Here is a 23,483-nt window from a genome sequence, read left to right on the forward strand (position 1 = left end):
GGCTGTTTCATGTCAGATGTAGAGTGCCAACAGGTGTGGCTGTCCATGTAAAGGGTGGCAGGTTTGGCTGCCCCACTCAGAATGACACACGGTACTATAGTTCAACAGAGACTTTATTGTCACGTGTACCACAGTGAAATGCTTTGTTTTGCTTATAATCCAGTAAAATCAGACTGTACTCAAGCACAATCATACATAAAGTGCAAGGGTGCAATAACTTTACTTTAGATTTTAGAGATACAGTGCGGAAACAGGTCCTTCGGCCCACCAGAGACTGCGCCAACCATCAATCCCATTACACTAACACTATCCTACACACGAGGGACAATTTACAATTTTACCGAAGCTAATTAACCTACAAATCTGCATGTCTTTGTAGTGTAGAAACTAGAACCGTATGGACAGGGCCCGTAATCAGGGTTGAACCAGGGTCCCTGGCGCTGCATGAAAGCAACTCTACCACTGTGCCACCACTAATCATGATTGATTGTAATCATGTACAGTCTTTACTCTGACTGGATAGCATGCAACAAAAAAGCCTTTCACTGTACACGTGACAATAAACTAAACTAAACAACTCAGGCATCGATCAAATTGCCATGAGTGGTTCTTCTATTAGAACGTAGGGCAAGTTTGGGAAGTGGCAAGAAAACTGAACAGTTTTGACGGGCTGTATGTTAGGGAACAGACTCCCCTCAGGGACGGAGAGACTGAGGGATGATCTGGCAGTAAAGAAAACCGTACATGGGAAATGTTTTGAATGTTGAAAGGTAACAGTGTCAAAGCCAATAGCAAATTTGTTTTTGTATTGTATTTTTGACATAATAAACTACATTTGGATAGCGATAGAACAGCTATCTAGTGACTAGGTGGCCTTCTGTCAATGGCTCAAAGGTCTTTATTACACGTACCGAGGTACAGTGAAATTATTTTATTGCATACAGTTCAGGTAAGTATTCTATACATAAGCACTTCCATAGATTAAGTGCAAAGTGTATAGAAATAGTCTATAAGACAATATGCAAGAGTCAAGTTAGGGGCGGCACACTGGCACAGCGGTAGTCTCCCAGCGCCAGAGAGCCGTGTTCGATCTTAACCTCGGGTGCTGTCTGGAGTTTGTATGTTCTCTGTGTGACTGCGTGGGTTTTCTCCGGGTGCTCCGGTTTCCTCCCACACTCCAAAGACCATGCGGGTCTGTAGGTTAATTGGAGTCTGTAAATTATAGAATAGAACTAGTGTACAGGGAAAATGTCGAAACAAAGATGCTTGTTTATACCTAAGATAAACACGAAGTGTCTGCCTGACCCGCTGAGTTACTCCAGCAATTCAATGCTATTTTATTTGTCATATTACAATAAAGTATCACTGCCGGAGTAACTCAGCGGGTCAGGCAGCATCTCTGGAGGACATGGATAGTTAATGTTTCGGGTAGAGGGGGAGGTGAAGAGTTGGTCGTTTCATGTCTGGACGCTTCACCCATCTGTCCCCCCTCCTTACTCCCTTTCTACTGTACATTCTGCGTACCCCAGAGGCATTAAGAGCTTTGGACACAGTATTGAAAACAGGACCGATTTATTTTACACAGATCTTGAACAACACGGTAGCGCAGCGGTAGAGTTGCTGCTTTACAGCGAATGCAGCGCCGGAGACTCAGGTTCGATCCTGACTACGGGTGCTGCACTGTAAGGAGTTTGTACGTTCTCCCCGTGACCTGCGTGGGTTTTCTCCGAGATCTTCGGTTTCCTCCCACACTCCAAAGACGTACAGGTATGTAGGTTAATTGGCTGGGTAAATGTAAAAATTGTCCCTAGTGGGTGTAGGATAGTGTTAATGTACGGGGATCGCTGGGCGGCACGGACTTGGAGGGCCGAAAAGGCCTGTTTCCGGCTGTATATATATGATATGATGATATGATTATGCTCCAGCTCAGCTGCAGGGGTTGTTAATATCGGCAGAAACAGACACTGTCTGTGACCAGGGTTCAGTCCTGGGTGTGATGAGCAGAGGTAGTAACCGCGTCCATCACACACACACACAGGGCCATACACACTTACTAAGCCACACACACTGGGCCATACACACATACTAAGCCACACACACTGGGCAATACACACACACATTGGGCCACATTCATAAGTTCTCGGAGCAGAATTAGGCTATTTGACCCATCAAGTCTACTCCGCCATTCAATCATGGCTGATCTATCTTTGCCTCTCAACCCCCATTCTCTTGCCTTTGCCTCATAGCCTCTGACACCCTTATTAATCAAGAATTTGTTCATTTCCACTTTAAAAATATCCATTGACTTGTCCTCCACAATGAATTCCATAGATTCACCACCCTCTGACTAAAGAAATTCCTTCCCATCTCCTTTTTCAATGTACGTCCTTTTATTATAAGGCTCTGGCTTCTGATCCTGGACTCTTCCACTCAAAACATCTCCCCATTCACTCTATCCAGGCCTTCCACTATTCGGCAAGTTTCAATGAGGTCCCCCCCTTATCCTTCTAAACTCCAGTGAGTACAGGCCCAGTGCGTTCAAACGCTCATCAAATGTTAACCCAATCATTCCTGGAATAATTCCCAAAAACTTCCTCTGGACCCTCTCCAAAGGAAGTATATCCTTTCTCAGATATGGGGCCCAAACCTGCTCACAATAGTCCAAAAGCGGTCTGACCAGTGCCTTATAAAACCTCAGCATCACATCTGTTTTTGTATTCTAGCCCTCACAAAATAAATGCTAGCATTGCATTTGCCTTCCTTACTACCAATTCATCTTCAGCTGGCTCCTCCCTCATCCCTCTATAGTCACCTTTGCACAACAGAAATATGGACATATCTGAATTCATCTTCTCTCTCAAATTGCAGGTTGAATTTTATTATATTATGAACCCGAGTACCACACACGGACACAACACTGGTTCATACGCACACACACACACACACCCATCACACTTGGCCTCACATACACACTGCAATGGGCCACACACACACGGATACACAGTTCATTGAAAGTGGCACCACAGGTAAATAAGGCTTTTGGCACATTGGCCTTCAGCAGTCAGAGTACTGAGTGTAAAAGTTGGGAGGTCATGTTGCAGTTATGTAAGATGTTGGTGGGGCAGCATTTCGAGTATTGTGTTCAATTCTGGGCACCAAGCTGGAAAGGGTGCAGAGAAGATTAATGAGGATGTTGCCAGGACTCAAGGGCCTTAGCTTTGGGAGGAGGTTGAGCAGGCGAGGCAAAGTGTAGGTGGGACTAGTGTACATGGGGCATGTTGGGCGATGTGGGCAGGTTGGGCGGAAGGGCCTGTTTCCACACTCTGACACACATCCACCACATTGGGCCATCCATGCACACACACACCCCGGCATCTACTAGTGTTTATATAACCTACAGTGGAGCAGTTTAAACTTTGCTGCCCGTGTGGAGATGCCGGTGCTTTATCACGTGGGACAACTGAGTGAGCACCTACCCGCATTTGGGGCAGGGATACGGCGCTCGCCGGTGTGGATCCGCTGGTGGGCCTTGAGGTCGGAGTGCCGGGCGAAGCCCCTGCCGCAATGGGGGCAGGGGAAGGGCCGCTCGCCGGCGTGGAGGTGCTGGTGGGCCAGGAGGTGGGAGGAGCAGCCGAATCCTTTGCCGCAGATTGAGCAGGCGGACGCCGGCCGGCCTGCACCGCCCGGTGCCTCCGCAGCGAGAACGAGCGGGCGAAGTTCTTGCCTCAGTCGGGGCAGGGGACTTGCTCGCTGCCGTGCGCCCCCTGGTGGGCCGCTAGCGCCGATGGATGGTGGAACACCTTGTTGCACATGGGGCAGGCCAGCACCTGGTGCTCGGCATGCAGCCGCCGGTGCCTCAGCAGGTTGGAAGACTGGGTGAAGCCGCTCCCGGACACGGAGCTGCAGAAGGGTCTGTCCACCGAGTGGAGCCATTGGTGCCACAGCAGGTTGGACGACTGGGCGAAGCCCTTCCCGCACTCGGTGCAGGTGAACGGCCGCTCCCTGGTGTGAACCCGCTGGTGACTGACCAGGGTGGATGCTCGAGTGAATGCCATCCCGCACGGAGCAGGTGAACGGCCTCTCGGTGGAGTGGACGGGGCCGTGCCTTTGCAGCTGGGACAAGCGGGTGAAGCCCTTCCCGCACACGGGCAGGTGAACGGCCTCTCCCCGGTGTGGACCGTCCTGTGTCTCTGCAGCTGGGACGAGAAGGTGAACCCCTTCCCGCACTCGGAGCAGGTGTAAGGCCTCTCGCCGGTGTGGACCCGCTGGTGAACCAGCAGGCAGGTGGAGTTAATGAATCCCTCCCCGCACTGCGCGCAGGTGAAGGGTCTCTCCCTGGTGTGGATCCACTGGTGCCGGAGCAGCTCGGCCAAGTGTGCAAAGGTGTGGCCGCACTGCGAGCAGCCGTACGGCTTCTCCGCGCTGTGGATCTGCTGGTGCCTCAGCAGGTTGGACGAATTGGCAAAGGTTTTCCCGCACTCGGAGCAGGTGAACGGCCTCTCCATGGCGCTGGGCAGCAGGGGTTCTGTCTGATCCTCCGGGTTCTCCTCACTGTGGCAATCGTGAAGCTGACTCATCGCCCTACAGACTCTCGAGTCATGAACGACAGTGTGACTCCGCAAACTGCTTCCCAGGTGTGAGGCAAGGAAACCTCTTCCCAAAGTCACATGTCAGGCAGCTGGGATAAATGATTATCCTCTTTTCTGTACAAAAGGAGACATGGGTTTAAGGTGAAAGGGGGGAATAATGAATGGGAAGCTGAGGGGCAATTTGTTTGCACAGAGGATGGTGGGCAGATGGAACGAGCTGCCAGAGGAGGTATTTGAGGCAGGAACTATAAACAACGTCCAAGAGACATTCGGACAGGTACATGGGTAGGAAAGGTTTAGAGGGATATGGGCCAAATAGAAGTAGCTGAGATGGGGCATCTTTGTCAGCATGGACAAGTTGGGCCAAAGGGACTGTTTCTTTGTGGTGCGGCTCTAAATGCAATGACGAGAGAGAGGCAGCAGAAAGTGAATGGGAGAGTTTAAAGAGCTACAGATGTTGGAACTTTAACATGGAAACAGTGAATGCTGGATGGTGGACACAAAATCGAGATTCTTCTTCAGACCCGAAACGTCACCCATTCATTCTCTCCAGAGATGCTGCCTGACCCGCTGAGTTACTCCAGCTTTTTATGTCTACCTTCGATTTAAACCAGCATCTGCAGTTTTCTTTCCTACACAGTAAATGCTGGAGGTGTGCGGGGGAGGCGGCCCGCGGTGTTTGCTGCAGTCCGCACCGGCCGTCCCTCGGTCCCGGGGGCCGCTCCTCTGTCGCCACCGCTCCCGTTCCCAGCCGCCGCTTCCAGATTCTTCCCGCGCTCTCCTCAGGGCGCCCCCACCGCGCATGCTCTGCTCGTAGCGGCACCGTTGATCGGGCGCTTTCCCAGGCGCATTGACGTCTGGGTAAGTATGTCCGCCATTCTCAATTGCTGCCACGCTCGCATCTGAAAGCCTTGCTAGAGTCGGAATCATACAGTAGAAACGCTGTGTCTACAATATAATGTAAATTAAAAAATGCAAATACTGGTTAATTCACAAAAGGACACAAAGTTCTGAAGTAACAGCAGGTCATCTCTGTAGAACATGGAAATGTGATAGGAAGGAACTGTAGATGCAGGTTACAGCGAAGAGAGACACAAAATGCTGGAGAAGTCAGCAGGACAGGCAGCATCTCTGGAGAGAAAGAATGGGTGATGTTTCGGGTTGAGTCTCTTCCGTCTGCCTGTCCCGCTGAGTTACTCCAGCATTTCAGGCAGCCATTCTGGAGAGAAGGAATGGGTGACGTTTCGGGTCGAGACTTTGTGTCTACCTTCGATTTAAACCAGCATCTGCAGTTTTTTTTCCTACTCCAGCATTTTATGTCTATCTATACAAAAGGATATCCGACTTTTCGGATATCCGCAGTTCCTTGTGTCCATCTTTGGTTGCACTAAGTACTTAGCGTTTTATGCACCAGCAGGGTGTTTATTAATTTAGTTCAGAGATACAGCATTGAAACAGACCATTGATCACTCGTTCGCCGAGTTCTATGTTATCCCACTTTCACATCCAGCCGTAATATACTTGGAACAGTTTTACAACCTACAAACCTGCACGTCTATGTGATATGGGTGGAAACTGGAGGACCTGGAGGAAACCCATGCGGTCACAGAGAATGTGCAGCGCTGAATTTATATATATTTTTAGTTTATTATATATACCTGTGTACACCGTGTTTACAGGTTGCAAGTAAGAATTTCATTGTACCGTTGTGTTCTGCACAGCTCAAACATGAAGAAGCAAAATTTAAAGGAGATGTCGCCGGGCGAATGTTTCTACACCTTGAACATGCTGAGGCAGATACGATAGTGGCATTAATGAGACTTTTGGATCGGTGCAGAGATATGCAGGGAATGGAGGGATATGGATCATTATCAGGTAAAATACCACGATTAGAAAATTACAATGGCCACTCCTATTAAGGGGCGGCATGGATGCGCAGTGGTAAAGTTGCTGCCTTGCAACAGAGACCTGGGTTTGATCCTGACTACGCTGGCTGTCAATACAGAATTTGTATGTTCTCCCCGTGACCGTGTAGGTTTTCCCCGGGCGCTCCAGTCTCCTCCTGCATTACAAGGTGTACAGGTTTGTAGGTTAATTGGCTTCGGTTGTAAATCATCCCTAGTGTGTAGGATAGTGCTATTGTGTATGGGGATGGTTGATCGGTGCGGACTCAATGGCCCGAAAGGCTTGTTTCCATGCTATATTTCTGAACTAAACAAAACAAAAAGATTGAAACACAAGGCAGCATCTCTGGAACATTTTGTGTCTTTCATTGGTATAAACCAGCATCTGCAGTTCCTGTTATTACAGATAAAAGTTGGGCACAGACATTGTGGGTCAAAGGGCCTGTTCCTGTGCTGTTCTGTGGTACAGGTGACAATTAAACACTCTCTTGACTTGCCCTGACCCTTTACCCCAGGACATCAAAGGTTGTAGGGAGAAGGCAGGAGAATGGGGTTGAGAGGTAAAAATAGATCAGCCATGATCAAATGGCGGAGTAGACTTGATGGGCTGCATGGCCTAATTCTGCTCCTATGTCTTTATGGTTTTATACAACCCAACCCTTGGATAGGGTGGAAGTGGAGAGGGCATTTCCACTAGTGGGAGAGTCTAGGACTAGAGGTCATAGCCTCAAAATTAAAGAACATTCATTTCGGAAGGAGATGAGGATGTATTTATTGAGAGAGTGCAGCGTAGGTTCACCAGGTTAATCCCTGAGGGAGTCCAGAACCAGGGGTCGCAGTTTAAGAATAAGGGGTAGACCATTTAGGACTGAGATGAAAAAAAACGTTTTCACCCACAGAATTGTGAATCTGTGGAGTTCTCTGCCACAGAAGGCAGTGGAGGTCAATTAACTGATATATTTAAGAGAAAGTTATCAGTTATAATCACGTTATAGGAAAGATATTGTCAAGCTTGAAAGGGTTGAGTGATTTACGAGGATGTTGCCAGGACTGGAGGGTGTGAGCTACAGGGTGAGATTGAGTAGGCTGGGTCTCTATTCCTTGAAACGCAGGAGGATGAGTGGTGATCTTATAGTGGTGCATAAAATCATGAGAGGAATAGATCAGGTAGATGCAGAGTCTCTTGCCCAGAGTAGGGGAATCGAGGACCAGAGGACATAGGTTCAAGATGAAGGGGGAAAGATTTAATAGGAATCCGAAGGGTAACATTTTCACATAAAGGGTGATGGGTGTATGGAACAAGCTGCCAGATGAGGTTGGGACTATCCCAACATTTAAGAAACAATTAGACAGATACATGGATAGGATAGGTTTGGAGGGATGTGGATCAAGCGCAGGAAGGTGGGACTAATTTGTTGAGACATGTTGGCTGGTGTGGGCAGGTTGGGCTGTAGGGCAAGTTTCCACACTGTATCACTCTATGACTCTGGTTAGATATAGCTCTTAGGGCTAATGGAATCAAGGGACACGGGGAGAAAGCAGTAAAGGAGTCCTGATTTTGGATGATTAGCCATGATTAAATTGTAAAAGCCCTCGGCTCTTGTAACAGCCCTTTTCGTTGTTGACCGACGGCCAAGCAGGAGGAATTGTGGCATTATGGTCCTCCAACCAATCAGACATGGGGCGATTGTAGAAACAAAGAACCACAGATAGACACAAAATGCTGGAGTAACTCAGCGGGACAGGCAGCATCTCTGCAGAGAAAGAATGGGCGACGTTTCAGGTCGAGACCCTTTTTCAGACTGATATCAGGGGAGTGGGCGGTACAGAGATAAAATGGGCCAGATTCTTCATACTAGAATAATCCAGAATCCCAAATACTCCAGCGTTTTGTGTCTATCTTCGGTGTAAACCGGCATCTGCAGTTCCTTCTTGCACAATGAGCTACAAATGCTGGTTAATACGCAAAAAGACACGTGGTAAATACACATGTTGGTTAATACGCAAAAGGACATATGTTAACTCAGATTCCGGTTAATACATCAAAGGACACATGTTAATACAAATGCTGCGAAATATACAAAATGACACGTTAAAACACATGCTAGTTAATACACAAAGGACATATGTTAACTCAGATTCTGGTTAATACATCAAAGGACACATGTGAATACAAAATGTTGGTTAATGCACAAAAGATCAAGTTTTAATATAAATGCTGGTTAATACACTAAAAGATATGGTTGCAGCACTGTCCTCCAGTCACATGGCTCTGTCATTATCCGACAGTGTGGCGTGAAATAGCGTGGAAACAGGGTCTTCAGCCCATCGAGGCCATGCTGACCAGCGATCCCCAAACACCAGTTTTATCCTACACAGGAGGAAGAATTTACAGAAGCATGATATTCTACTAACCCACATATCTTTGGGGTGCTGGAGGAAGCCGGAGTACCAAGAGAAAACTGAAGGGTCTCGACCCGAAACTTCACCCATTACATCTCTCCAGATGCCTGTCCCGCTGAGTTACTCCAGCTTTTTGTGTCTATACCCGGAGAAAACCCACAGGATCACAGGGAAAACATAGACAGCACCCGTAGTCAGGATGGAATGAGAATTCAATTGAGTTGTACGCTACCCAAACAGAATATGAGCTGCAGCAGTAGAGTTGCTACTTTGCACCCTTACGGGTGCTGTCTGTATGGAATTTGTGTGTTCTCCCCGTGGGTTTTCTCCAAGATCGTCGGTTTCCTCCCACACTCCAAAGACGTATGGGTTGGTAGATTAATTGACTTGATACAAATGTAAATTGTCCCTTGTGTGTGTAGGATTTTGTTAATGTGTGGGGATCGCTGGTCAGAGTGGGCACGGTGGCTCGATTCTGCGCTGTGTCTCTAAACTAAACTCAACAATCATTGTTTCTGTGCTAGACCACAAAATGCTGGAGTAACCCTGCGGGACAAGCAGCATCTCCGGAGAGAAGAAATGAGTGACGTTTCAGGTCGAGACCCTTCTTCAGATTGTGCCGTTTATGTTCTACTCCATAGACCCCCTGAGAGATCTTCAGAGGCATACAGAGCCATTTCTTTGTCCTGTTTTTTTTGTCCATTCAAGTGAGGCTGTCAGTCTCCTGACTGCACACTAATTTCACTGAGAGAAGCCTCATTACCAGGAAATGTGATTCATAACGCATCCTGTTGCAAATCTTATTTCCCAATAATTCTTAATAGATAAAGACATTTGGGCAGGTACATGGTTTAGAGGGATATGGTGCAAACGCAGGCAGGTGGGACGTGTTAATGAGGCATCTTGGTTGGCTTGGGTATGAAATTGTTTCCCCAATACGGCAACTATCGTGCCACAGCTGTACATATTCCACACAAATCCTCCCCCCTGCAAAAAAATCAAGGACTAATATTTGCTTCTACTGCATTTGTGAGAAAACATTTATTTTTAATAAACACAGCATTTAATTTTTCTTCAACTCTCATTTCTTCATACAGACATGGCAGCCTGACGATACAGGAAACCTTACTAGCGATATAGTCCGTTTGCTAGTATGGTGGGGAGGGGGGGTGGTGAGGGAGGAGGAGATTGTCTGTACTTCTTAACCAAGGCTTCCTCCTCTCATCCTTCCTTCTACGTTGCCATCAGAAGACTTGTGGTGTTACTCTGCGCTCTGTGATTCCGTGTGGTCGGGCTTCAATCCTGCAGGACAGGACATTACGCAGTGAGATTCTTTGGCAACAATTTGGTAACATAAACACTGCAATATCAGCCTGTCATTCCCGCATTGGTCTCTTTAGCCACAAGCGACGCTGCTCTAGCCAAGGTGTGGAGCAAGCAGCCAAATAGGATGCATCACCCATGGTCAGCCATGACAGAGGGGGCCAAAGAATCAGCCCCATGTCCAGCTTCCACCAGTCACATCTTCCCACCTTCCACAGAGACTATTCCCTCCGCAACTCCATGGTTCATTCATCCCTTCCCACCCAAACCACCCCACCTCCTCCCCAGATACTTTCCCCTGTAAAGGCAGGAGCTGTAACATCTGTCTGTATACCTCCCCCCTTGCCTCCAGCCAGAGACCCCAGCAGTCCTTCCAGGTGATCAGAGGTTCACATGTACCCCCTCTCACCTTATCTACTGATCCCAATGTGGTCTCCTTTACATCAGTGAGACCAAATTTGGACTTGCCAACCGTTTCGCTGAACTATTGCCCTTCCCATTCCCATACTGTCCTTTCTGTTCTGGACCCCCCTCCATTGCCAGTGGGAGGCTACATCCAAATTGGAAGAACAGCACCTCATATTTCGCTTAGGTAGCCGACAACCTAGTGGCAAGAACTTTGAATTATCTAATTCAGACAACCAGTTCCACAAGTTCGTAATTAAGTATCTATCCTTCTTGGGATCTGAAGGGATTGGACAGGATAGATGCAGGAAAAACATTCCCGATGTTGCGGGAGTCCAGAACCAGGGGGTCACAGTTTAAGAATTTAGGACTGAGATGAAGAAAAACTTTTCCACCCAGAGAGTTGCGAACCTGCGGAATTCTCTGCCACAGAAGGCAGTGGAGGTCAATTCACTGGATGCATTCAAGAGTTATAGCTCTTAGGGCAAACAGAATCAAGGCATTTGAGGAGAAAGCAGGAACGGGATACAGAGTTTGAATGATTAGCCATGATCATATTGAATGGCAGTGCTGGCTAAAAGGGTCGAATGGCCTACTCCTGCACCTATCTTCTATGTTTCACTGTTTCTACACAGTCCCTTGCCAACAATCGGCATCTCAGAGAACCTACCAGCCTGAGGTAATCTGTTGCTGGTCCCGATTCTCTTGCCTTCTCCCTGTAAACCTTTGATATCTTTACTAATCAAGAACCTGTCAATCTCCCCATTAAAAATATCTAAAGACTTGGTCTCCGCATTTTGAATGATCTAGAACAGAAATGTGCCCCGAATGTGCCTATTAATATACTTAAAACCCCCTCCTCCCCGCCTACCCACTATCCAAATCCTCTTCCGACCCCCCACCACTCGCTTTCAGCGTTCTCACTCTCCGACTACCACCAGTCTGAAGACGGATCCCAGCGCAAAATGTCGACATCACCATAGATGATGCCCTGACCTGCTGAGTTACTCCAGCATTGTGTCTTTCAAAAGCTTTTTTTTGTAAATCAATATTTGCAGTTCCTTGTTTCTGTCAATTGAAGCAATTGCTTGTCAATTTCAGCGGCCACTTATGGTGAAACTGACAGACATATAACAGGCAAAATAGCTTTTCACTGTACCTCAACACATACGACAATAATAAAAACGAAACTGGAATTAAATACGAGTTCTGTCCTACACTCGGGGAAGTTTTACAGAGGCCAATTAACCTACAAACCTGCACTTCTTGGGAATGCGGGAGGAAACCAGAGCACAGCCACATAGAGAACTTGCAAACTCTGTACAGAGATCACCCATAGTTAGTATCGAAACTGGGTGCCCAGTGCTGTGAAGCAACTCTACCACTGTGCTGTGTTATAGAGGCATAAATCACAGAAACAGGTCCTACGGCCCAACTAATCCATGTCGCCCCTTGGCATTCAGTCCCAATTTCCTGCACTTGGCCAGTACCCCACTAAACACTTCCTATCTATCTGTTTGTCAACGTCACTTGTGGACTCGCTGGTGTGATCTTTAAATGCCCCAGGTACGTACCCGAACAGTTAAAAACATTCTCTCCAGTGTGAGCCCGACTATGCCTCAACAGGTTGGATGACCGAGTGAATCCCTTCCCACACTCGGAGCAGGTGAATGGTGTTTCTCCAGTGTGAACCCACTTGTGTGTCACCAGGTGGGATGACTGAGTGAACCTCTGCCCACACTCCAGACAGACGAACGGCTTCTCCCCGGTGTGAATGCGCTTGTGTATCGCCAGATAACTTGAACGAGTGAACTCTTTCCCACACTCAGGGCAGCTGAAGAGCCTGTCCCCGGTGTGAACACGATGGTGTCGCAGAAGGCTGTATGACTGAGTGAACCCCTTCCCGCACTCAGAGCAGGTGAAGGGCCTCTCCCCGGTGTGATTCCGCTGGTGCAGCACCAGGTTGGACAACCAAAGGAATCCTTTCCCACATTCCAAGCAGGTGAAGGGCCTCTCTGCAGAGTGAATCCGCTGGTGCCTCAGCAGGTTGGATGACTCGGCGAATTCCTTTCCACAGTCGGCGCAGGTGAAACTCTGTTCTCCCAAGTGCACCCGCCCGTCGTTCACCAGGTCACTGCCCGGGTGAATTCCATTCCACACCCGCATGAGGTGACCAGACTCTCCCTGGAGTAAATCAGCGGGTACTTCATCCGATCTGAAGACTGAGTGAACCTCTTCAGATGCCTGGAGCAGTGTGTGATATTTCCCCGTGTGAACGCCAGTTCCATCCGCTCCCACTCTAAAATTGGCCATGGAAGGTCTGCAAACCCGCCACCAGCTGTCGATCCGTCCGCCGTGGACTGTGCGCAGCGGGAATCAATGGCCGCCTGGTTACCCACAGCGCCAAGCGGGAAAGAAACCGCTCTATTCCCACAGCGCGCCTGCGCCACCTCGTATTCAGGCCCACGCCGGGCAGGGTGTCTTGGAGCCTCTGGCTAGCGCCAAGGGACCGGCTGCTTCTCACTGCGGTGACCGGCTGTGATTGTGGAGCTCAGAACAATTCTCCGTCTGACGGCGGCTGCTCCACGAGTCCGTCCTCTGCCCCGATAAAACCCGCGTCCCGGCGCACGGCTCCGAGCCGCCACTCACCTGGTCCCTGGAGACCCGCGCGTGTGGCGTCATATCCGGCATTCGACGTCTGCGCCTGGGCGCACGTTCGTCAGGTGGTTTCTGGGTAACGTAGTCCAATTCCGACTGCTTGGAAAGTTGCATTTAAATAGCGCCTTCCACTGCTTTACGGCGTGATCGTGGGTTGTATTAATGCCAGAATACAGAATGTTCCATATACAACAACGTGACGACAACAGGATTTCTGATGTTGACTGAGGAGTAAATGTTGTTGATGGAACCCGCAGAATAATACCCCTAGTTTGGTTAAAACAGACGCTGGGGATCGTTTGTGTTCACTTAAGTGTCAAGAGTACTTGATTGTCATATGTCCCGAAATGGAACATTGAAATTCTCACTTGCAGCAGCACAAAAGATTTGTAAACATAGTACTCTGTAAACACCATAATAAACACCAAAAATAATATAAAGGATGATCTCATTCAAACCTACCTCCTCCTCTTCCACCGCTTCCTCCTCCAAGGCCGTCGAGCACTGGAGCCTTCTGGACTCAGGCCCCGGCGGGTCGCAGACCTCTAGCGCTCCCTGCAGACCCTCCAGGCACCTCGGCTCGGGTTCTTCCCGCTGCTCGTCTCTAAGCTCGCTCAACCACGTCCTTTCCGCCTCCTCTTCCTCTCCCTCCGCCAGCCGGTCGGCGGCCCTCTGTTTCTCGGCTTTGCTCTTCTGCCTCCCTTCATGTTTCCCTTCTCCCGCCGGCTGGCTAGACGTTTCTTCTCACTTTTGGAATTCTAAAGTACGATAAATATTTCTCATGGTTACCCCTATTTCCACAATTTTTTACACCACAAATATGCACTATTTTGGCATTATTTTCAAGGTAAGAACGTACGTGTTGCATGTGTTACTAGTGTATGCCGGAAACTGCCATGTACTCCAGATGGCTTGAGCAATTCCGTGCCTCACGCCTTGTGACCTTATGACCTTACGAGCAAGGGCTCAAAAGTACAGTACTAATTTCAGAAATGCATACACAGCAAGTTCCCACCACCACGCACCCCCAGCCAAGTTGACAGCCATCTACCTCAAAATGGAGACCAATCTTTAAACGGACCCCTCTGGGCTTTGTCTTGCACTAAACGCGATTCCTTTTATTCAGTATCTGTACAATTGGGACAGCTTAATCGTCATGTGCAGTCTTTCATGTTACTGACTGCATAGCACGCAACAAACAAGCGTTGCAATGTACCTCAGCCTCAACAATGAACTAAACTAATAAATTATTCATCGCAGTCCACATATATATATATGTGTGTGTGTTTATATATATATAAATATATATATATACTGAACTTTTTTCTCTCATTATATTGTATTGTTTACAGAGTACATATTCTGTTGTGCTGCTGCAAGTAAGAATGTCAATGTTCTATCTGGGACATATGACACTAAAACACTCTTGATACTCCAGGTCCAAACATGGACGTGATAAACAGCAGAACACTGACTGCAGAACCGACGGCCACCTGTGGACTCACCGGTATCTCGGCAGTGTTTAGACGCCCTGGCCAAACCGCACAGTAAAACCTTCTCTTCAGTGTGAGACCGTCAGTGTCTCAGCAGGTAGGTCGCCTGAGTGAATCCCTTCCCATACTCACAGCAAGTGAACGGCCTCTCCTTGGTGTGCACCCACTGGTGTGTGAACAGAAGGGATGACCGTGTAAAACCCCTTCCCACATGCAGAGCAGGTGCATGGCCTCTCCCCGGTGTCTATTTGCTGATGTGTTAGCAGATGGGTTAACTGAGTGAATCCCCTATCACAGTCACAGGAGTTGTGATGCCTGTCCTTGGAGTGAACCCGCTTTCATCTCATCGTCAGATAACTGAGTGAACCTGGAGTACTGGGTAATATCTCTCTGTGTGAACCCACCCATCAGTAAAGATTACCGTATAAATTTAATTTGCTTTTCCTTTCAAAAGTTGACGTATCTTTGAACAGTCTCAGATGAGAAAGTGGAATAACATAGACGCGTGTGAAATGGTGATCGATGGTTGGCAAGGACTCGGCGAGCTGAAGGGCCTGTTTCCCGTCAGGGTAAAGGTACAGAAGTGTGAAAATGCTCGTTGCAGCATAACAACAACCTCCCTATCGCAGAATGACCAAAACTGAACATAGCTCTGCAAAAGCTTCTGCGGCCAGGAGGAGTCTGTATACCATGTGTACAAGGGACGTTAGGGATCGCAGCCACTGAGTGCATTTTTGATTAATATAACGTATTGGTTTGATATTTATATATGCATTGCTTATATTGGATGGATGTCTCCTTCGAGTTGTGTTTTCATTGTCATTTTGTAACTGTAAATAAACTGTTTTTTAAAAAAGTGGCATAAACAATGTCTTGTACAACTGGAGCATACACACCAACTTCAACACACAGCACAAGAACCAAAATGAAAGCGTTTTGTTGCCCTTGGCAACAGAAACAGAATAATGAAAATCTTGCTTGCTGCAGCTTTAAGGCCCAGTAACCTAACAAAACAACACATAAAAATGCAATGGTCAATACAATAAATGTTCAGTAATACTGCATAACTAGGCATAATAGTGTCAAAGAATGTGTAGGCAGAAAAAAATTAAAATAATGTTTTTTTTTAGATGGTTTCAATCGAAGATAGACACAAAATGCTGGAGTAACTTAGCAGGACAGGCTGCATCTCTGGCGAGAAGGAATGGGTGATGTTTCGGGTTGAGACTCTTCTTCAGAGAGTAAAGGAAAGTACGCAAAGCTACAAGGGTTGTGCAGTGCCCAGTTTACATTGAAGTGTCTCTTCACTTTCCCAATAGCCTGTCCACATCCCCGAGTAGTAGTTTCAAGGCCTCCTTGTGTCCAGTGCATTCAAAAATAGCAGATACATTAATAATTGAAGATTAGAATTGTACCTGCAGTTCTAGGGGTGAACTGCCCCCCCCCCCCCCCCACTATGTGTCCAATGTCCAGGATCTAAACCTGGACGTGATGAACAGCAGTAGTGACTGCAGAACCGAAGGCCGTAGTCATCTGTGGACCCGCTGATGTCGCTGCTACTGCAGTGTTTAGACGCCCTGGGCAAGTATCACACAGTCAAACCATATCTACATCGTGAGTCCGTCGGTGTGTCAGCAGGTGGGATGACCAAAAGAATGCTTTCCCGCACACGGTGCAGCTGAAAGGCCTCTCCCTGGTGTGAACCCGCTGGTGCTATACCAGATAGGATGATCGCCTGAATGTCTTCCCGCACTCGGAGCAAGCGTAGGGCCTCTCCCCGGTATGAGTTTGTTCATGTGTCAGAAGTTGCCATGAATCGGCATAGCCTTTCCCGCACTTGGAGCAGGTGAACGGCCTCTCCCCGGTATGTACACTCTGGTGAATGAGCAGTCGGGATGACCATCTAAATTCTTTCCCACATTCGGAGCAGGTGAACGGCTTCTTCACGGCATGAACACACTGGTGAGCAAGAAGTTTCGATGATTCAGTAAATCCCTTGCCACATTCTGAGCAGGTGAACGGCCTCACTCCGGTGTGAACACGCTGGTGAACAAGAAGTCTATATGAATGTGCAAATGCCTTGCCACACTCGGAGCAGGTGAAGGGTCTCTCCCCTGTGTGAACACGCTGGTGGGTCTTCAGACCAGATGGCCACTTGAATCTCTTCCCACACTCACAGCAATCGAATGGCCGCTCCTCGGTGTGTGCTCTCTGGTGTGACTTCAGGTCAGATAACCGAGTGAATGCCTTCCCACAGCGAGAGCAGGCGAGCGGCTTCTTTGCGGAGTGTATTTGCTGGTGTCTGTGCAGACGGGGTAAACTAGATAATCCCTTCCCACAGTCAGAGCAGGTGAACAGCCTCTCACCTGTGTGAACTAGCTGGTGAATGCGCAGTTTGGATGGCTGTGTAAATCCCTTCCCGCACTCGGAGCAGATGAACGGCCTGTCCCCGGTGTGAACACGCTGGTGAGTCAGCAGTTTGAATGACCGTGTAAATCCCATCCCACACTCGGAGCAGGTGAAGGGTCTCTCCCCGGTGTGAACCGACTGGTGGTCTTTCAGACTGGAATCGCTCTCCACACTCAGAGCAGTCAAATGGCCTCTCCCCGGTATGTATTCGCCGGTGTGACTGCAGTTGGAATAATCGAGCGAATCCCTTCCCACGGTCAGAGCAGGTGAATGGCTTCTTCCCGATGTGTATTCGATGGTGGGACTGCAGTCGGGATAACCAAGTGAATCCCTTCCCACAGTCGGAGCAAGTGAATGGCCAGTCCCTGGTGTGTATTCACTGATGCCTCTGCAGGTGGGATAACTGAGTGAATCCCATCCCACAGTCAGAGCAGATGTGATGCTTCTCCTTGGAGTGAACCTGCTTTCGTCTCATCGTCAGACGACTGAATGAATCAGTTCATGCACCTGAAGTACAGGGTGATAGCTCCCTGCCTGAACCCACGGATCAGTAAGGAAGACAACTGAATGAATTACTTTGCTTCCTCATTCAAATGTTGCCATAATTGCACCTCCGAAGGCTCAGCTGTCAGTCTGCGATCAACAGTTCTCTGTATGAAAATTAGACGGTGTTATGGAAAGGACAATAAGATTATGACCGAAGTAAGTGATCAGAATGAATTGAAAGTATCCAAAGACCCACTACTTTCTTTCCCGCAACACTTGCCGTTTGTATTCCCTCCAGCCACAACTTCTTGTATCAGATGGAATAATTCAATGATCTGGTAGCTTTGAGAAGTTTCTCTCTATCTACTCGGAACATTACATTTATTCCGGTCCTTGTCCCAATTCAAGCCGCCACGGGGAGTCAGGCCTACTCCGGGCGGGAGTCCGTGGAGCTTCGGATAGGTTGGTCGTCCGTGTGTTGTGGGGATCACATTGATTCTCCCCCAGTTGCCAGATGCTCCTCGGCCCAGCTCTGACTCGCAGTTCATGGAGACCCGCACCGTGGCTAGTGGCGTCATATCCGGTGTAAGACGCATGCGCACCGGAACACAAGCGTTTAGACGATTTCTGGGTAATGTAGTGAACTGCAAGCAGCTTTGAAAGCTGCATTTAAAGAGCGCCTTGCACTGCTTAACAAAACGTAGTTGTATTAATATCAGAAATAGTATGACGACTAGGGCAGCACAGTGGTACAGCTGATATAGGTGTAGCCTCACAGCACAAGGGACCCAGTCTGAAGGGTCTTGACCCGAAACGTCAGCATTCTCCAGAGATGCTGCCTGTCTCGCAGTGACTCCAGCAATTTGTGCTATCTTTGGTTTAAATCAGCATCTGCAGTTCCTCCCTGCACATTCAGTTTCAATCCTGACCTTGGGTGTTGAATATGTGGAGTTTCTACTTCTCCCAGTGCCTGAGTGAGTTTCCTCCAGGTGCTCCAGTTTCTTCCTTCACATGCAGGATTGCAGGTTAATTGGCCTGTTTATAATCGCACCTTGTGAATGAGAAAGTGAATTAGTGTGAAAGAGTGATCGATGGTCAGCGTGGACTCGGTGTGCCAAAGGGCCTGTTTCTCATCAGGCAAGCGGTATAATAATGTGCTAACACTTTTTCCAGCATAACAACATCCTTCCTTTAGAAGAGTGATCAACACTGAACACAGTTCTCCAAACACTTCTGCAGCCAGGAATAGTCCATGTACCACATGTACATGGGGCATGAGAGGTTGCAGCCACTCTTTGAATATTTGAAGTGGCAGCTCCTCAAATTCTGATTGCACATCAGGCACACTCTTCCAATCTTCTGTTCTTTGGGCATCCAATGTAGAGGTGAGGGTGGGAGGGAGATTTGTGGTTGGGGTGGGGAGGTTGGTGGGTTGGTCAGGGGTTCCCTTGGTTGGTTTACTGCTGGGCCTGGCCAAGCTTCCCCTTCCTGGGCGCTGCTTGGGCCTGAGTATTTCTAAGATGAAAATAACAATGTTTTGGTTTGATATTTTTATGTATATTCCTTATTCAAGATAGATGTCTACTTAGAGTCGTGTTTTCACTGTCATTTTGTATTGGAAATAAACTTACATCTGTTTACAGAAAATGTAGCCTCACTGACGTCTTATGATACTGCAGCGTACACCCCAGCTTCTATACTTAGAACCCTGCCCAATGAAAGCCAATGTACAAGAAACAGGTTGAGTGTTTAATTGTGTTTCGAGTGTTTCATTTGCACTAGAAACCGATCAATGAAATTTTTTTTACTGCTGCTTTACAGACACAATAACATAACACAACATGAAAATGCAATAGTTAATACAATACATTTTCATTAATACAACATAACTAGGCATAATAGTGTAAACAAAAGTATGTAGTGCAACCTAAACAAAGTCCATTGCAGATCATTGCTGAGATGGGGTCGAGCAGTGTCTGGTTTACACCAAAGTGTCTCTTCACTTTCTTGATGGCCTTCTCAAAGCTGTACCTATAATTCATATATGACCTTGTATTGCCAGACTTGAATGGATCACACCAACCAGACTTCTCATCATTGACACCATCAGCACCACACTGCCTCGGAAAAGCAGCCGACTTAATCAGTGATTATTATAATCATTTCATGTCCCTTCTCTCTGTAGATCCTGTTGTAAACCAGCATCTGCAGTTCCTTGTATCAACATAATCATAGACCTCTCCCATTTGTTTTCCTTCTGGCTCATGTCAGGCAAAAGGTACAGAATCTTGAAAGCACACACCACCAGATTCAGGAACAGCTTCTACCCCTGTTATCGGGCTTCTGCCAGTGCTGTGAAATTCACCTCTACCCCATTGTGGACATTGGACTTTGGCTCTGGAACTGAAGCACTACATATTCTATATTCTGCTACTTTCTGATTATATTCTGCTCACAATATATTCCACTTAATCTATTGCATTTGAGTTTGACTTGATTGTGTTTATGTCTAGCGCATGACAATAATAAACCTAAATCAAAGCTGAAAAAGAGTTTGATTACTAATCAGGGAGACTATCAAGGCGGCAGTCAGAGGGGAGATACAGGAGAGTGCATCCACTGAGGCAATATGGGTAGAGCTCATATTGAAGGCCCTTCAGAGGGTCATCACGACGGCCCAGAAGATCATCGGCTGCTCACTGCCCTCCCTGGAGCACCTGTTCAGCCTACGCTGCCTCAGTAGAGCAGGCAAAATAATAAAAGATCCATCCCACCCCGGCCACCGTCTGTTTGTTCATCTGCCCTCTGGTCGACATTTCAGGTCGATCAAATCCCGAACAAACAGACTTAAGAACAGTTTTTACCCCAGGGCCATACGAGAACTGAACACTACTTTCTGCACTAGGCAACACTGTTAAAACTTTTGTACTTAATATATTTGTATTTATTTGTTTTGCATTTATTGCATATATGTTTTTACGCACCGTCAGGATTGGCTATTTTTAATTTCGTTGTACTCGTTGCAATGACAATAAATGAATATTATTATTATTATACAATCACTCTGATATGAAAAAGACACATAGTGCCAGAGTAACTCAGTGGATCAGGCAGCATCTCTGGAGTACATGGACAGATGACGTTTCAGATTGGGACTCTTCTTCAGACTGATCCATCAGCTTGAAGGGTCCTGACTCAAAATGTTACCCATTCCTTCTCATCTACCGTAGTTCACTTGTAGCTCCTCCAACATCATCTACTATATTTTCTGTTCCAGGTGCCATATATCGGCAAGACCAAACACAGGCTCGGCGATCATTTCGCTGAACACCTCTGCTCAGTCTGCCTAAACCTACCTAATTTCCCACGTGCTAAACACTTCAACTTCCCCTCCCATTCCCATATTGACCTTTCGGTCCTCCTCCATTGTCAGTGAGGCCCTGCGCAATTTGGAGGAACACCGCATTTTTCAGTTGGGCAACTTACACCCCAGCGGTATGAATAGTGACCTCTCACTTCAAGTAACCTTTGCCTTCCCTGTCTCCATCCCTCCCCCCTTCCCTGTCCCCCGGCTAATCTGACTGTACTCCTTTACATTTTATCTGTGACTGGCAAGTTGAAATGTGACTGGCAAGTTGGATTAAAGGGCTCTGACTCAAGAATAAAGGTGGGAATCATGCTTGGACTCGGAGGCCAGCGGGGCCTCACCTCCCACTGCAGAAGGCATCCAGGGAGACAGGGTACAAAGTCGCTGACACTGAGGGACACACAGGCAGTGTCACTGAGTGACTCAGTCTAAACAGACCCAGAGAGTGAAGTAGACAGATCCTGAGACTGAGGGGACCACAGATCCTGAGACTGAGGGGACCACAGACCCTGAGACTGAGGGAGTCACAGATGTGACACTGAGGGAGAAATAGACACTCGAACCCCCTGGAGTATTCCCACTAAGGCCCGGTGACATCCCATTTTCGCACATTTGATTCTGTCTGTCATGTTCCTGCCGATATGTTCAGCCAGTCACTTCACAGCATCCTCACGTCGAGTTCATAAAGATATAATTACAATTGATGATGCTTAGAATTGTTCTCAAATTCTGGGAGTGATCCCCCCCCCCCCCCCAATGTGCCCAACAACCAGTATCCAAATCTGGATACGATGAACAACGGTACCAAATGCAGAACCCACGGACCCGCTGGAGTCTCGGCAGCTGCAGTGTTAAGCCACCCTGGGCACGTACCACAGACTCAACCCTTCTCTTCAGCATGCGTTCTGCGATGTCTTATCAGGTGGGACGACTGAGCGAATCCTTTCCCGCACTCTGAGCAGGTGAACGGCCTCTCACCTGTATGAACCAGCTGGTGAATGCGCAGTTTGGATGACTGTGTAAATCCCTTCCCACATTCAGAGCAGGTGAACGGCCTCTCCCCGGTGTGAACACGCTGGTGAGTCAGCAGTTTGGATGACCTTGTAAATCCCATTCCACACTCGGAGCAGGTGAAGGGTCTCTCTCTAGTGTGAACCCACTGGTGGTTCTTCACACTGGATGCCCACTTGAATCGCTCCCCACATTCGGAGCAGTCAAATGGCCTCTCCCCGGTGTGTATTCGCTGGTGTGACAGCAGGTGGGATAACCGAGTGAATCCTCTCCCACATTCAGAGCAGGTGAATGGCCTCTCCCCGGTGTGTATTCGCTGATGTCTCTGCAGGTCGGTTAACTGAGTGAATCCCCTCCCACAGTCAGAGCAGATGTGATGCTTCTCCTTGGAGTGAACCTGCTTTTGTCTCATCGTCAGACAACTGAGTGAATCAGTTCATGCACCTGAAGTACAGGGTGATATCTCCCTGTGTGAACCCACGGACCAGTAAGGAAGACAACGGAGTGAATTACTTTATTTCCTCATTCAACTGTTGGCATATTTGGACTTCGGTAGCAATGAGATCTCCGAAGGCTCAGCCGTCAGTCTGAGATCAACAAAGTTCTCTGTATGAAAATAAGGGGGTGTGGAAAGGACAAAAGAATATTATGACCGAAGTGATCAGAATGGATTGTGATCAGAAGTGATCAGTCTGAAGAAGGGTCTCGACCCGAAACGTCGCCCATTCCTTCTCTCCTGAGATGCTGCCTGACCTGCTGAGTTACTCCAACATTTTGTGAATAAATACCGTCGATTTGTACCAGCATCTGCAGTTATTTTCTTACAGAATGGATTGAGAGTATCCAAAGACTCACAACTCTTTCTCACAACACTTGCCGTTTGTATTCCCTTCCAGCCACAACTTCTTGTATCAGATAGAATAATTCAATGATCTGGTAGCTATGAGAATTTTCTTTATCTCTCTACTCGGAACATTACATTTATTCGTGTGCCCTTGTCCGGTCTCAAGCCGCCACGGGGAGTCAGGCCTACTGCGGGCGGGGTGTCCGTGGAGCCACGGGTGGGTTGGTCATCAGTGCTGTGGCTCGCTGTGTTGTGGGGATCACATCGATTCTCCCCGAGGGCGCAGATGCCCGGCCCGGCCTCGATTAAACCCACGGCCCGGCTCCGACTCGCCGCTCATGGCGACCCGCACTGTGGCTCGTGGCGCCTGCTGGAACATATGCGTCACACGGCTCAAATGTTTCTGGGTAATGTAGTCAACCGCAAGCAGCTTTTAAACCTGCATTTAAAGAGCGCCTTGCACTGTTTGACACAAAGGAATTGTAATAAATATCAGAAATAGTATGATGACTAGGGCAGCACAGTGGCACAGCTGGTAGAGCTTTTGCCTCACAGCACCAGCAACCCAAAGAAGGATCTCGACCCGAAACA

General features: G+C 47.9%; 1 protein-coding gene and 1 pseudogene across 2 annotated transcripts in view; both read right to left on the reverse strand.

The window, feature by feature from the left end:
- Positions 1–3,609: 3,609 nt before the first annotated feature.
- On the reverse strand, positions 3,610–18,226 carry LOC144601460 (uncharacterized; annotated as a pseudogene). Its single transcript, XR_013548315.1, has 6 exons — positions 16,387–18,226; positions 13,900–14,040; positions 13,198–13,378; positions 12,215–12,984; positions 3,905–4,499; positions 3,610–3,659 (listed from the first exon to the last, which is right to left on the reverse strand). The product of XR_013548315.1 is annotated as an uncharacterized LOC144601460 (transcript).
- A 1,196-nt stretch (positions 18,227–19,422) lies between these two features.
- LOC144601146 (uncharacterized) overlaps positions 19,423–23,483 on the reverse strand; it is a 50,334-nt gene continuing 46,273 nt past the window's right edge. Inside the window, exon 2 of the mRNA XM_078413101.1 lies at positions 19,423–22,427. Coding sequence (XP_078269227.1) covers positions 21,918–22,427 — 510 coding nt within the window. The 3' untranslated portion in view covers positions 19,423–21,917. The remainder of the gene's footprint in view (positions 22,428–23,483) is intronic.

This window comes from Rhinoraja longicauda, chromosome 16, assembly GCF_053455715.1.
Source record: "Rhinoraja longicauda isolate Sanriku21f chromosome 16, sRhiLon1.1, whole genome shotgun sequence".
In the NCBI taxonomy this organism is placed as follows: domain Eukaryota; kingdom Metazoa; phylum Chordata; class Chondrichthyes; order Rajiformes; family Arhynchobatidae; genus Rhinoraja; species Rhinoraja longicauda.